Source organism: Pipistrellus kuhlii, unplaced genomic scaffold (genome assembly GCF_014108245.1).
Source record: "Pipistrellus kuhlii isolate mPipKuh1 unplaced genomic scaffold, mPipKuh1.p scaffold_m20_p_8, whole genome shotgun sequence".
Taxonomy (NCBI): domain Eukaryota; kingdom Metazoa; phylum Chordata; class Mammalia; order Chiroptera; family Vespertilionidae; genus Pipistrellus; species Pipistrellus kuhlii.
Genome location: NW_023425584.1, coordinates 18,249,479 through 18,265,209, shown reverse-complemented (window position 1 = coordinate 18,265,209; position 15,731 = coordinate 18,249,479). Strand labels below are relative to the sequence as shown.

Sequence of the window (15,731 nt, the reverse complement as noted above, 5' to 3'; positions counted from 1 at the left end):
AGTTGGAGGAATCACAACACCTGATAATCAAGTTTTACTATAAAGCCACCATAATATGCTTTTATTATCTATTATAATAAAAGCATAATATGCTAATTAGATTGATGTCCTTCTAGACATCCTTCTGGACAAAGCACTGAGGCAGAGGTAGCTGCCACAACGGGAGAGGGCCGAGCCCCTTGCACAGATTTTGTCTATATAATAAAAGTCTATATAATAAAAACCTAAGCCACCCTTATGGCAGAACAATCAGAAGGACTGGTCACTATGATGTGCACTGACCACCAAGGGGCAGATGCTCAATGCAGGAGCTGCCTCCTGGTGGTCAGTGCACTCCCACAGGGGAAGCACCGCTCAGCCAGAAGCCGTGCAAACAGCTGGTGAGCCCAGCGGCGGCTGCTCCAGCCTCTGCAGCAGCTCTAAGGAGCATCAAGCAGGCGGTAAGGAACAAGGAGTCCCAGATTGCGAGAGGGTTGTCCACCTGCCAGCTTAGGCCAGCTCCCCCCAGAAAGAGACCCCAGAAATCGGCCCAAGGCATTAAGCTTAATTAATATTTGACAAAGGAGGCAAGAATATATAATACAGTGGAGTCAAGGCAGTCTCTTCAATAAATGGTGTAGGAAAATTGGACAGATATATGCAAAAAAAAAATTTTTAACTAGACCAATTAACACTATACATAAAAATAAATTCAAAATGGATAAAAGACTTAAATGTAAGTTGTGAAACCATAAAAATCCCAGAAGAAACCATAAACAACAAAATATCAGGCATCTCTTGTAGCAATATTTTTATGGATACCAGGTATATCTCCTAGGGCAAAGGAAACTAAGGAGAAAATAAACAAATGGGACTACATCAAAATAAAAAGCTTTTGCACAGCAAAAGAAACCAACAAAACAAAAAGGGAGTCCACGGTATGACAGAATTTAATTGGCAATGATACATCTGAACCTATATGCAAATATGCATATCCCATGGACACAGTCAATAGGGTGGTGAATGCGTGGGGCAAAGTGGGATAGATGGGGTCGATGGGGGGAAGGGGAACATATGTAATACTTTCAATAAAGATTTTAAAAAATAAAAGTGCCCATAATGTATCATAGAGAAGTAAAGAAATGGAAAACATGAGAGAAAAGTTGAAAGACATGGAAAGTAAAATTAAAATGCCCAGCACTACTACCAGGAGTTCCAGAAGGATTGTACAAATGACTGAAGGTTTCTCAGACTTAATGAAACACATAAACTCACATAGCCCTTACCCTGTCCAAAGGATAAATTAAATCCATACTTCAGAAACACTGTACTAAAATTATACAACTCCAAAGTCACAGAGAAATGTGAAAGGCACCCAGACAAAAAAGTTAGATTACCTACAAAAGAAAACACTTAGAAGAATGGAAAAAAAAAAATCTTTAAGTGAGAGCCACATAAATTTTCAGACAAATAAATACTGCAAGAACTAAAAAAAAAAACAACCCAAAAAACATTGTTTTGGAAAGGATCCAGAAAGCAAGCATAGAATTTAAGAATCAACATTAAGCAGAGAAATCAATTCCACAGACAGCAAAAGGATGCAAAAGAAGCAAAGACAAATAAATAAAGTGATATAAATACATTCGACCACATTGGTTATCATATATGACGGATAGGACTCACCAGTTTCAAGACAGATTCACCGATCAGATAATAGGTAATTCCAGCTCCATGTTGTTCATAAACAGCACTCCTAAAAACATAACACAGAAATAAAATAAAGAAATGGAAAAGGATAAACCAGTCACATACCATCCCAAAGAAATGTGTTCCAGCCGGCCAGTTGTGCCCAGTGGATGAGCACTGACCTATGTACCAGTTCCCGGTTCTATTCCCAGTCAGGACAGGTGCCTGGGTTGAGGACTCCATCCCCAGTGGGAAGCATGCAGGAAGTGGCTTACCAATCATTCTCTCTCATCAATGATGTTTTTATCTCTCCCTCTTTCTGAAATCAATAAAGATGTATTTTTTTTTTAAAAAAGAAATGTGTTCTACTCTAATAGTACACTGTTAGTGAAATTATAAAATGGTGCAGACACTATGGAAAGCAGTATGGAGGCTCAATTAAAAATAGAACTACCTTTTAACCCAGCAATTCCACTTCTTGGAAGAAATCCAAAACACAAATTCAAAGAGATATATGCACCCTTATGTTCACTGTAGCATTATTTACAATAGTCAATAAGTGTCCATCAATAAAGAAGTGAATAAAGAGCCAAATCCGGTTTGGCTCAGTGGTAGAGCGTTGGCCTGCGGACTGAAGGGTCCCGGGTTCCATTCTAGTCAAGGGCATGTACCTTGGTTGCGGGCACATCCCCGGTTGGGGGTGTGCAAGAGGCAGCTGATCGATGACTCTCTTTCATCGATGTTTCTAACTCTCTATCCCTCTCTCTTCCTCTCTGTGAAAAATCAATAAAATATATTAAAAAAAAGAAGTGAATAAAGAGGTGGTGCATATATATAAAACAGAATATTATTCAGCCATAAAAAAAGAATGAAATCTTGCCATTTGCAACAAGATGGGTGGACCGACCCAAAAGGTATTATGCTAAGTGAAATAAGTTAGACAGAGAAAGACAAATACCAGATGATTTCACGTTATGTGTAGAATCTATAAAAAAAAAAATGGACAAACAAAACAAACTCCTAGCTAGAGGAAAATACTGATGTTAACCAAATAGGAAGAGGATTAGGTGGATGGGCAAAAGGTAAAAGGGACTAAGAACTACAAATTGCCGTTATAAAAATAATCATGGGGACATAAAGTACAGCATAAGGAATATACTCAATAATATTGTAATAACTATGTATTGTGCCAGATGATAATCAGCTTACGAGGTGATCTAGTTACTATGTTGTATACCTGAAACTAATATATATTAACTATACTTGAAAAATAAATTTTAAAAAAATATGTTCTAGCCATATACTAGCAAAGTAAGAATTTCTCACAGAAAGAATTGTGATAGGATCTTTACATAATGATAAACCTATATTCATAGTGGAAGATATAATAGTTTTTAAGTTATTGACCAGTTATCAAACAGATGAGTAAAGATATAGAAAATTTGAACAAAATAAAAATGTTGACTCCTGTACCAGCAAATTAGAGAATACTTATTTTCAATTACCTATGAAACGTTTTTAAAAAATGAACACACAAAATTAAAAACTTTTGTGTATCGAAGGACACTGTCCAGAGAGCGAAAAGGCAACTCACAGAATAGGATTATACCTGAGAATAAATATCCATGAATTCATAGGGATATGACTCAATAAATGGGGGGAAAGGGACAAGCCTTACTTCTTTAGACTTCCAAATAATACAGGAGGGGGGTCGTAATTCCCATCCTACTGATTATACAATAGACTGGGCTTGTGGTTTCCAAATAGAGCATCAGAAGGGAAAATATGACCTTTACCAAGAAACCTCTAAGACACCACCTTAACCAAGTGATCAAGCCAGAGACCTGGGGACAGGGGTCACTTTAGACCCCCTCCTCTTTCACCTCTATTTCAGGTTCAATGTCTGACTATAAATTGCCTTCCAAAAATCTGTCACATCACACTTTGCCCCATGGGCAGTCACTTCAGTTGTCATGATGCTATTCCTTCTGTGTCTTCTCCATGAGGGAAGCAGCACAAAATACAGGAAGTGAAAAGGGTTAGGTGAGACATTGATTCGACAGAGATGACCAAGGTCACACATCTAGGCGCTGAAATGAGGATTTGAAATCAGGTAATCTGGCTCCAGAATCTGTTTCAACCATTACTTAGTATAAACAAAATGGTTTTGTCTTTTTAAAAATTTTTTATGATCAGGTTTGACTACATCTCAGTAGAATAACACCAGCTGCTTTAACAGAAAAATCTCCAGGTCTCAATGGCTTACTACAACAGAATCCTCAGGTAACAGTGCTCTCCTCAAGGCAGTGACAGGGGAACCTACACCCTTCGCTGTGTGACTGCCACCTTCCAGAAATGGTCCTGCAGATTGGGGGGGGGGGGGGGGGGGGGGGGGAGCTCATAGGGTCATGTGAGATGTCATAGACCAGGTCTGGGAATGGCAAAGGTTAATTCTCACCATTGTACCCCCAGCAGTGTGCCCTAGAAGAGAAAGAAATGGAGTTTGGTAAGCACCTATTTTTGCCAAAATCTAATAGCTCATACTTCTGACTGACTTAAGAAACACTATTGAGCATCTATTCTACACTTCAATTTACACAGACTTTTTTCAAAAAACATGTATATATCGCCGGAACCGGTTTGGCTCAGTGGATAGAGCGTCGGCCTGCGGACTGAAAGGTCCCAGGTTCGATTCCGGTCAAGGGCATGTACCTTGGTTGTGGGCACATCCCCAGTAGTGGGTGTGCAAGAGGCAGCTGATTGATGTTTCTCTCTCATCGTTGTTTCTAACTCTCTATCCCTCTCTCTTCCTCTCTGTAAAAAAAAAAAAAAAAAAAAAAAAAAAAAAAAAAAAAATCAATAAAAATAAAATATATATTAAAAAAGAAAAAAAAGAAAAAAGACTAAAACCTGGCTCCTGCCTGAGGTAGCACCAAGAGCAGGTTCTTCCTTAAAAAAAAAAAAAAAAAAAAAAAAAAAAAAAAAAGTATATATCCATTGCCAGACAGTGCATAAAATTTAGAATCTCTTCCTTCTCAAAAAGGCAATAGATAATTGGATAGTCATACATTTACTTATGCATATATATATATATATATATGTATATGTATCAAATTTGGCAATTTTTAAAACACTACATGATTCATCTTATTCACAAAATTGTTAAAATCTTCTATATGTTCAGAGTAGACAAAAAAACCTCCCACAAATAAAACCAAAATCCTACCCAAAATGGTGTCAAAATACTTGAAATACCCTATATTACTAGAAATAAAATCAAATTTTTGAAATGTTTCTAACTTTCATATCTTTTTTTTTTAAACCCTCTGGAGGAAAACAAAATTTCTTCAGTGAAGCTATAAAATGGTGTTTGTTATATAGAGTATGTCCATCCCATAAATACATATTTTACATAGAAGTGACATGGAATTTTGTCTTCAGGAAAAAGGGATTTGTAGATAAATTTGCATCTCTTTTTCAAGTACTTGTATAATATGAGAATGATTTTTTAAAGTTACCATTTATCAACCACCTGCTGGCTGTGAGCCTTTTTATCAAGTCTAAAGCAAAAATTTACTTTTATATATAGCTTAACTTCCATTAACCTCAGTTCATCTACCAAAGGATAAACAGAAATATAGAAATAAGCCTATGACATCTGGAAAACAGACCCGTTTTAATTTTTTTAAAAACAAACACAACATCAAATTATGTTTTACCATCTACAATTCGATTGTATCCAAACATTCTAAGACCAAACAGAATTCCCTGCCCAGAGCGGGGAATTAAAATGAGACACACGGAGTGAATGCTGAAGATCAAAGTTCCAGCTGAGGTCACAAGTCTTCCATTCAAACACACTCCAAAGCTTTTCGTTTCAGTCTAAGTGTTTTACAGGAAGTTCTTTAAAATAATTTCATCCCAGACACCAGGTTTCTTCAATGATACACAGCTTCTTGACATTTGTTTCCATCCAAAAGGAATGCAAAGTAGTTTTTATTTGTCTCTCTTGGTAGCATAGAGAAGTAAAACTATTAGCCAGATTCCTTTAGTAATCAATGAGGGAAGGAGAGGTTAAGAAGAGACCTGGGCAGAGCTGCCTGCTGGATTCCACTTGTCTTTCTGAGGGTGTGACTTCACAAGTGTTAAATCACACTTACGCCACTACAATGATTAGTACTAGTAATCTCTTTTTAGATGATAAAAAGGAAAATACCTAATGGACATAAAAATGGTCAAAAGATTCTTTCCGTAGGTTAATGCACCCCCCCTCCAAAATATTAATACAAAATAAACATATAATTGGGATGGTAACTCCATTGCATATTCCAATTCACGCCTTTGCTTGCTCCCCATAGAAGGGGAGCAGGCATTAAGTTTTATTAGTAACCTTATAGTAGTAATCAGATGTGTCAATGGCAGCTTATTTGAGGTCCATCAATCAAAGCATGGCTATTGTTTTCTGACTGCCCACATCTGAACACATTCAGCTACTATGGAAACTACAAAGGAAGAAAAAATATATTTATTCCAAGATTCGTTTACTGGGATTTTTAAGCGCCCTGTCTCCTGTAGAGCCCCAGAATGGTGATAATGTGCTAGGGGCTGCTGTGTTTCCCAGCATGAGCTCCCATTCTCTGAGGATCCTGAGAAGGATAGTGGATTGGTCCTGGAGCCCTCATGAAAGGAGGTGGTGGTCCCATTGGGTGGAACATATGTGGCCCAAAACCTGCAGATGGAAGAACACATGTGTTAGTCTTGCAGTTCCCTGACAACCTTTTAAACCTCTGCATCTTTCTAAGGTCAACACCACTTGCACATAAACCAAATGACAAGGAGCTTCAGAAAATGTCAGTCCATAGGACTTGCTTGGGAATGTCTCCCTGTATTACTTCCTCGGTTTGAGAATCCATTCCTTTCAGTCCAGGTTAACGGAAAATTCCACAGGGCTCAAAATATCTGATAATATGTCATCTAAGCCCCTACGAGCTGTTGAACATGCCGATCCTGCCAAGCAGGATTCCATCAGCATCTGGGAGGTGAAGAAGAAATCAGGATGATGGAAGACCCTGTCATCATTAACCTCAATGATTTATATTAGAATGGAGGGTGTTCTAAACCAGGACTTTCTTCAGAGAGTATGGAAACTGCCACAGGAGCACTGGCCACCTGTGACTTACACTGTTCACACTGTCACTGACATTTAAAAAATGTACTTTATTGATTTCAGCAAGGGAGAGGAAGAGAGCGATAGAAAAACCCATGATAAGAATCACTGATGGACTGCTTCCTGCATGCCCCACACTGAGGATCAAACTCGCAACTCAGGCATGTGCCCTGACCAGGAATGTGACCTTCTGGTTCATAGGTCGACTTAACCACTGGGCCACACCAGCTGGGCTGTCACTGACATTTCCTAGAGCACACTAACAAAGTGCCAATCCTTCAACTGTGTACTGCTGGCCACCAACTGGGTAAAGACTGTGAGCCGAGTGTAACTACAATAATTACACAACCAAGCACACTGTTTAGTTTGTCTTATAATTCTTTGTATCACGACTTTCATTTACATTCTGGCACAAGCTCCTTATCTTTGTTGTAGACAGAAAACAACACTTTGTGAACTGCTGAACGTCCACCGCCTGCACTCTAAGCAATGGTGCTTAGGCATCAGGATTACCTCAGAACAGGAAACAAACTGGCCATATGTCACTGTAACCTATTAACTCCCATTCTGATTTTAAATATACTCAGATCTTTAGAAAACTGGTGACTTTCCCCTCCTCAGCAGGCCAGGAAAAAAAAAACACCAGGAATCCTAACAAATCAGATTTACTTGAGGATTCTATGGGGCAAACTCAAAGGAAGGATTTAGATCAATAGACATGACTTTCAAAGGAACTTTTGGGGGCTAAGAAGGAAGGTAGAGGTACCTGGAGGTGGGGGTGGGGCAATTCCAGGCGGTGGTGGCAGGGCGATGTTCACCACAGCTGGAGGGCCACTGGGGGGCAGGTTGAAGTAGTTGGCAGAGGCTTCTTCCTCTGCTGCAGGAGGAGGGGGAAGAGCTGGAGGAGAGAAAAGAGCCAACAGTTAGAAGGGAAGACAACTGTGCGATGTTGTTTCCACCGCCTTTAAATCTGGGAGTTCCTGAGAGGAGACAGAGCTGTTGCCAGAGTCAGGGACCTGGTCTCACACTCAGGGATCATCAGAGCATCTGTAGCCGAGAAAGCCTGCACTCACCTCCTGGCAGGCCTGGGACGGGCTCCAGCTTGATGCCAGAGTCTGTGGTTCCGTCTTTCTCTTTTTCTTTTCCTCGGGCTGCTTGGGACCTGAGACAGACACACACATCAGCACTGTATCCCTTCTCTCCACCTCTGCTTCTCATGCTTCCTAGGCAAACCAAGTTTCTTCACTCCTTGCCTCACTTTTTCCCCCTTAAGTGCCACAGTGCAGAGTGGATAAGATCAAAGGGTTTTAATTTTAGTTTTTTCTAAAATATATTTTTATTGATTTTAGAGAAAAAGGGAGAGGGAGAGATAGAAACATCAGTGATGAGAATCATTAATCAGCTGCCTCCAATATGTCCTACACTGGGGATTGAGTCCTCAACCTGGGCATGTGCCTTGACCGGAATCAAACCATGACCTCCTGGTTCATATAGGTTGATGCTCAAGCACTGAGCCATGCCAGCTTGGCATGACCAAATGTTTTGAAGCCAGAAAGACCTGAGTTCAAAGCTTGCTGGAACTATTGTAAGAACTGGAAGAGGCAATCTATGTAAGTTTAGTACACTGCCTAATTAGCACCCGGGAAGCACTCCATAAGGGTCGCTGCTGCTACTAGCAATCTTCTCCGGGGCTCCAGCAAACATGTTCCCCTTTGAGCTTTCAGCACATTTCATCACTTTCAAACCTAAATTAGTTATTCTTCCCCACTGGACAGCCAGCCTCTAGAGGACAGAACCTGGGTCTAATTCATTTTCATACTCTCAAATCCACCTTCAGGCCCTGACATTATTCTTGGTCTATTGTAACTGGTCACAAAATACACGAACCCTCAAAGATTACACCAAAACCCAGAATAAAAGTCCAAAACAGGATACTTTGAACAACCATAAGAATGAATGTTAAACAATGAAAAATTCTTTTTGACCTATTCACCAAAAGCTCACTAGCCCCAGGTAATAAAAGTTTTCTTGAAAATCTCAAAATTATTTTAAAATAGTTTATCCTCACCTTCCCCATTTCACATTAAGTCGACGGCCATTGACAATTAGCTTATTAAAGGACTTCTCCGCAGCCACTTCGGCAGCCTGCCTTGTGGCAAACTGGATGAAAGCACATTGCTGTCTCTGCACCACGGTGATCGTCCGAATCTCTCCAAACTGGTAGAAGTGATTTCTGAAGGGATACAGGCAGAGGAAAATGATAACACACAAGTTCCCAGGAGGGTGACAGCAGATAATTCACTCTTCTACTGACTCACCACAAGGTACATGGCCCCATGGTTATCTCCCTAACTACCTGCAGGTAGTTTTCCCAATACCTTACCTACTATGACGCTGTGTATTGAAAGGAAAAGAAAAATAACAAATAAAAAGTTTATCCAACATCTCAGAGTCTTCCCCAGAAGGAAAGGGGGCCCAAGCTCCTTAAGGACCCTAAACCCTGTAGCCTTAAACCGTAGATAAGGGGATAGCCAACTATAGCCTCCAGGACCCACGAGCCAAATATGCTTAAAGAAATTTTTTTAAAGATCGTAAAACAGGAAGAGAAAGAGAAGTCTGCCACCCTCTGGGGACTGTCTAGCTCACTTAGGGTGTGGTTGAGACAGGCTACCAAGGTAGCTTATATTATAGGAGTTTCTTCTCCACTTTATCTCTCTTTTAAAAAAATATATTTTATTGATTTTTTTACAGAGAGGAAGGGAGAGGGATAGAGAGCCAAAAACATTAATGAGAGAAGCATCAATCAGCTGCCTCCTGCACACCCGCTACTGGGGATGTGCCCGCAACCAAGGTACATGCCCTTGACCAGAACTGAATCTGGGACCCGTTAGTCCCCAGGACAACACTCTATCCAGTGAGCCCAACCGGCCAGAGCTCCATTTTATCTCTTTTCGAGAGGTATTTCCACTTTCTGCCCAGATGCCTCATTTAGCTGACCAAAATACAAGCCAAGAATCATACAAATTTACCAAATGCTATTTCTTTAAAAAGACAATTTAAACCATAAGAATCTTAAAATGGCAAAACTTTCCTTCCCCTACATAAGTAAGCCTATTTGACTGTGTGCCCTATTCTAAAAACTCTTATTCTATAAGCCAAATAGAATCTCCTGTGATTATCACCACATGCAAGGATGGCCTAAGCACTGTTGTTGAACATTACTACTCCAGCATCATAAAGAACAATTTTATAAAAATTCTAGTCAACATATTTACTGACTATAAAATAAAGAAAAATGTATTTTTAAAAGGTCAGACTTGCCTGTTATTGCCCCACACAAGTTATTCTAAGACAGTTAAAAGCAAAAAGAGCTCATAAAATTATATCCACAAACCTTAGATCTGTCTCAGTAATGGTATCGCCCAGACCACCAACATAGAGTGTGGTGATAGTCTTGTCCTCTGGCGGGTCCAAACGAGGCATTGTTGAAGCCCGCTTTAGAAGCTTATCTGCCACAGGGTCATTGATTCCATAATATCGGTCTTTAATGTTCTGATCAGCAAGGGGGTCATCTGGATCTGTAGGCTTCTCATGTCTACGTTCAAGAAAGAACAATGCATAAAGATGAAACAAAAGAAACAATTTATAGATATCACCCAACAGTACTACACAAGTGCCAAAAATATACCCGGAAATAAATATTAAGCTAAAACCCTGGTCATACAAAAACAAAATTATTGACATAAAGCTGATATCAAGTGATTTACTGTATTACAAGGTCTTGCCAGCCTCCTAAAATCCATTGAAATGACCATCCAGGGTGACAGAGCGTCCTTAGAAATACTTTTGGCACAATCCACTCCCCAAAAAAGGGTAACCAAAACATTGTTATCCCTCTCAAGGTCAATGGTTCTTAACATATTTGAGGTCTTGCATTCCACTCAGAGTCTGATTAAAGCTATGGACCCAGGCCTAGAAAACAGAATAATTTTTTTCATGAGAATGGGGTTAACCAACCCCAAGTTAAGAGCTCCTAATCCAGATGCTTAGTAGTCTTGACGGAAACATACTCACACACCCTTAGATGCCTGTCCTTAATATGACCTCATCGACCCACTGAGATTCAAGCCAGTGATACCATAATAGGAAGACTTACATCTCAGGGTAAACAAATGTGTTATATACAGCACAGCAATTTAGCTTCCCAAGGCTCAGCTATAAGTAAAAGCTCCATTATACATAAAAACAATTAATCAAGCTTTCCTAAATTTAAGTCTTAAGATATGAGATATACCACACTAGTTGTATATACCTTCAGATTTTAAATCAGAAATTGTTTAAACTAGCACCTCCCACTTCTTAGATGACTAATCATCTGAAAGCAAATACTGAAAATGCACTTCTGCTCTTACCTATATGGACATTCCTCTCCTCTCTTGCACTCTCCTTTCACCCAGAAGGAGCAAATGTGGGGTCGATTCCTTTTGTAGTAGGGTGTGGTCCGAGCCAGTTTGAGCAGCATGTCACTGGTGGATGTGGCTTTCCCCAGCATGCCAACTGGCCGTGTTCCATCAGAGTTAGAAATCTACACACAGGGATGACAAATTCAAAAGATAAATTATATAAACTGTGTTAATCCACTAGGATTCTTTTACCAAATATAAGACTACATCAAGAAGTGGCAGCATACCTCCCTCTCCATATTCTGTGTGTAGTACTCTTTGTTGACATCTGATTTTGGCATGTCATCCTTAAAAGACAACCCTGCATCACGAACTTGGATGGGCAGGCCTGGTAAAGAAAAGGAGGAAAAACAGGCATATTTTAAAACATTACTGAATATACACACAGAATACAATATCATCCTTTCTCTACTTTATCTAGTACCAGAGGCTTTACTATATTTTTACTGAAAATCTTTAGCACTATCAGGCAAATATTGCTATAGAGCAGTCTAAGAAATTGTCCTAATTCCTGAGCTATCATGATTCTGAACAAATGTTTTAGAAAATCTTTTAGATGAACAAATTTTGGGTATAGTCAGACTTGACCTGTAAATTAATAATGTATCTAGCTTTCATTATATCACAATTTATGTCAAATAAGCATCGCCCCAGGTACAAAGAGTGTCAAACCCAGGAGCTAAGAGATCATGGGTTCAATGCAGGCTCGATCCTCAATAGGGGGCGTGCAGGAGGCCGCTGATAAATGTTCTCTCTCTTCGATGTTTCCTTCTCTCTCCCTTCCTTTCTCACTCTCAAAAAAAACCCCAAAACAATAAAAACATATTTTAAATAAATGTAAAAAGTGGTTCATTTTAGGTTAGTCTTACAGATTGTCTGGATAGTCATGGTCATATAATGGGTCACTGTATTATAGAACCAGAACCCCTCCTTAAAAAACATATAAATAGGTGACCAGGGCCCTAGTTGGTTTGGCTCAGTAGATAGTGTCAGCCTGCAGATTAAAGGGTCCCAGATCCAGTCAAGAGCACATGCCCAGGCTGTGAGATCAATCCCCAGTAGGGAGTGTGCAGGAGGCAGCCAAACAATAATTCTGTCTCATCATCGATGTTTCACTCTCTCTCCCTCTCCCTTCCTTTCTGAAATTAATAAAAATATTTAAAAATAATATGTGACCAGTACTGAGCAGAGTAGCTTTCTGAATTTAAAATAAACTCATATTTTCCTTTTACTATATAGCAGAAACTCTTGTTGAAAAAAGTATTTTCTCATAAATAAAAAGTCACTTTCAGTTAAGAAAAAAAAAAAGCATTTACTCTGAAACAGTGGCAGTTTATCAATCCCAACAATACAGTTGAGGCAAAAACCTAAAGCAAGATTAGCCCATGAACTTCTGGTAGGAACTGTGGGAAAAAGCTTTGGATCTAGAAAGAAGGCCAAAGCAAAGAAATTACCTACCATAGGAACAAGGCCTTTACCTCCCCTTACCTACATGGATGCACAAGAGGGAGTTTTAGGCTAGTTCTAATTAATTCCCAACTTTTCTTTAAGTTCCAACTGTTGTTCAGGAGTTCACTAGGATGGCCTAGTATGGTTCTCCTCTTACAAGAAAAAGCAGAGCACAGCACACATTCCACACTGAGGTCAGAACCAGAGGTAAAGTAGACGTGGGAGACTAAAAGACTGGTTTGTTCTCTAGGGCACCTGTATACTTTCAGATTTATTTACTGGGCAAACATACCATACTCCAGATCCAAGAGGCAAGTCTGACAGACATTCTTCAATTTACTACAGGTTTGGCACACTTCAGTCTTCTTGAAACGCATGCGGACTCCGGGGCACCAGCGAAACACTGTGAATGGCCTGGCACAGATCTTTAACACAAAATAAGAGCCACAGAGTATGAATAGTCCTGACCTAGACAATCAATCCAGGAGATTTACTAACAATGGGAGATTCAAAGAAAGGATCCCCAAATATAGGGTTATAAGAAACCTTAGCAATCATCTAGCCTAAATGCTATTTGATATTTCAATCATATTTACAACACCCCTGCCCCAGTAAAAAATTCACATTGCACAGAAAGAGGAATTTTCAGTCCTCTCCACCCCATTAATAATGTAACCCTTAATCCTTCTGGGGTGAGTGGGGAGTGTCATATACTCCTTTGAGAATCTTATGACAGCTGGGATCTTCCTCCGCAGCTAAAATTCTCATGTGCACAATCAGCACTTGGTATATAACCTCAGGGGGTTCAAAGCCCATCACAGACACCAGGTTAAGAACCCCTGGACTGAAGGGCTCATTTTCTTACCTCACACACTAAACAGTTAACAGCCAATGAGTATATAAATGATACATGAAAGTTGCGTAGCACTGACTTTTACTGGAAGACCTCAAAGTTCAGCAAGTTGAAAGCTAGTTCGGTAGAAAAAAGGAAAATAAAATGACATAATTACTCTTAACAGACATACTTACTTTGCATTCCTTCCCATACTTTTCTTTGGTCTGAAATAGAAAAAAAACAGAAAAGAACTGGAGTTCCAGAAAACAAAACAAAACTAGATGTCTGCTTCTTCCCCAAATACAACCCAAGCAATGTGTGTGGCATCCTAAAGGAGGGGGAGGGGAGGGGTGTGTGTGTGCACAGATATAAATTCTAATCACCTACTATGATTTCTAATCTCTTAAGAATCATGGATCTAACACCAAGTAGCATGTGTCTTTAAACAGCCACAACTTTTAGGTTCACTACTGTCTCCCAAGAACGAAACTTCCTAACTGTTCCCACAGTTCCTGACTCAGGAAGGACGAAGCCATGGCCAATCCATTTTTTGCAGTTTAGTCAGAAGTAACTGGCATAGGTTGTGCTGATATCCTGCATATAGTAAACGTTCCCTTCCCATAAGCCAGTGGTCGGCAAACTCATTAGTCAACAGAGCCAAATATCAACAGTACGATGATTGAAATTTCTTTTGAGAGCCAAATATTTTAATCTTAAACTTCTTCTAATGCCACTTCTTCAAAATATTCACCCAGGCCGTGGTATTTTTTGGAAGAGCCACACTCAAGGGGCCAAAGAGCCGCATGTGGCTCTCGAGCTGCAGTTTGCCGACCACGGCCATAAGCTATTCAACATCTTGCACAAATCAACCTATCCACACCTGAGACTGATCACAATTATACAGTTCCGATCACTATTCAATGTTAACTAACCCTTATTTGTGACGACAGGGAACACCTGACATTAAAGAGACAGACAGTGGCCAAAAGGCATTTGTTTAGGAAAAAGGAAACCTAGCTTCTAGTCCTGTTTCTCCTAACTTGCTGAGGTTCCTGGAGTGAGACTACATGAATTTAAATCCCAGCCCCACTCATTACTTGCTATATGAAAAGAGAAAAACTCAGTTCCGGGTTAACAGATCTATCTCCCAGGTAAATGCCTAACAAACCGGAGCTATTATTATGACTCCTACATCACACAACTGTCTGAGCTTCAAAGCGACAGAGTATTAAGCATGACAGTCCTTTGTAAACTGTCATACACCCTGAGTTAGCAAAGGAGAGCATCTTACTACTGCCTGGCTGAGAGAACCAGTTCACGGACAGCTTGCAAGTACCACCACGTTGACAGAATACAAATAATTCCCATTTCACACACCATCACTCACCATTCGGATATACGGGTTTTCTCCAAGACACGTCTGGCACAGGATGGGGAAGTCCTGGTGAAAATGGGAAATCTGGTTGAAGGCCAGGCTCCGAAGACCCTGCCATGTCAGCCACACTAGCGGGTAACGGGGAGATGGGGGGTGGGGGAGGGACGAGGAGCGGGGGCGGGGAATCGCAGGGCAGGAACCCCAGGTCTAGCGCGGGCCCGGTCGCGGGAGGGGGCGCTGCAGGAGGCGAGAGGAGGCCAGCACGGAAAGAGTGGAGGAGGCAGGCATGCAAACGAAGCTGGTCTCGGACCCTGGCTGAACCCCCTCCCTCCACGCCCTCAGCAGGGCCGCCCTCGGGCCTCCCGCTCCAGCCCAGCTAGGCCGCGGTGCTGGCTCCTCCCGGGAGTCCCCTCGGCGGCGCCGCAGCCACGCCGGTCCCGCCCGCGGGAGGCCCGGCCTCGCCGCCTCTTCCCGTCCTCCCCTGCAGGGCACACTCACCGCATCCTCCCAGTTCTGCCTGTTGTAGGTGTTGGAACCCAGAGAAGTCGCCATCTTGAGAGCGTCCGGAGGCAGCCTCTGCTTCCGAGTTGGAAGGATAGGACCGCCACAATCCCGTCAGGCCCCGCGGCTGCTTCCCGGCCTGTGACGTCTTATGTGTGCGTCTCGTGCGCCCTTGGAGGCGGGGCCTTGTACGCCTTGACGTCACCCTCCCGGAAATACTTCTCGCGTGTGTAGTGCCGATGTGTTAAACGCTGGTGCCGCCCTCTGGGTCCCTGC

The 15,731-nt window shown here is 41.1% G+C and overlaps 1 protein-coding gene across 4 annotated transcripts; it reads right to left on the bottom strand.

Annotated features, from left to right (window-relative positions):
- Positions 1-5,324: 5,324 nt before the first annotated feature.
- Positions 5,325-15,611, bottom strand: RBM22 (RNA binding motif protein 22). Of its 4 annotated transcripts, XM_036424641.2 has the most exons (11): positions 15,453-15,611; positions 14,967-15,020; positions 13,774-13,803; positions 13,037-13,169; positions 11,523-11,623; positions 11,245-11,417; positions 10,227-10,427; positions 8,901-9,065; positions 7,906-7,994; positions 7,599-7,730; positions 6,176-6,394 (listed from the first exon to the last, which is right to left on the bottom strand). In XM_036424641.2, the coding sequence occupies exons 1-11, from the start codon at positions 15,504-15,506 to the stop codon at positions 6,264-6,266; spliced, it is 1,263 nt and encodes a 420-aa protein (XP_036280534.1). In that variant the 5' UTR covers positions 15,507-15,611; the 3' UTR covers positions 6,176-6,263. The 4 variants fall into 4 exon arrangements, with proteins under 4 accessions (XP_036280533.1, XP_036280535.1, XP_045432721.1 ...); XM_036424640.1 differs by lacking the exon at positions 7,906-7,994 and having other exon boundaries at positions 5,325-6,394; XM_036424642.1 differs by lacking the exons at positions 7,906-7,994; positions 13,774-13,803 and adding an exon at positions 13,610-13,713 and having other exon boundaries at positions 5,325-6,394; positions 15,453-15,541.
- Between the last annotated feature and the right edge of the window lie 120 nt (positions 15,612-15,731).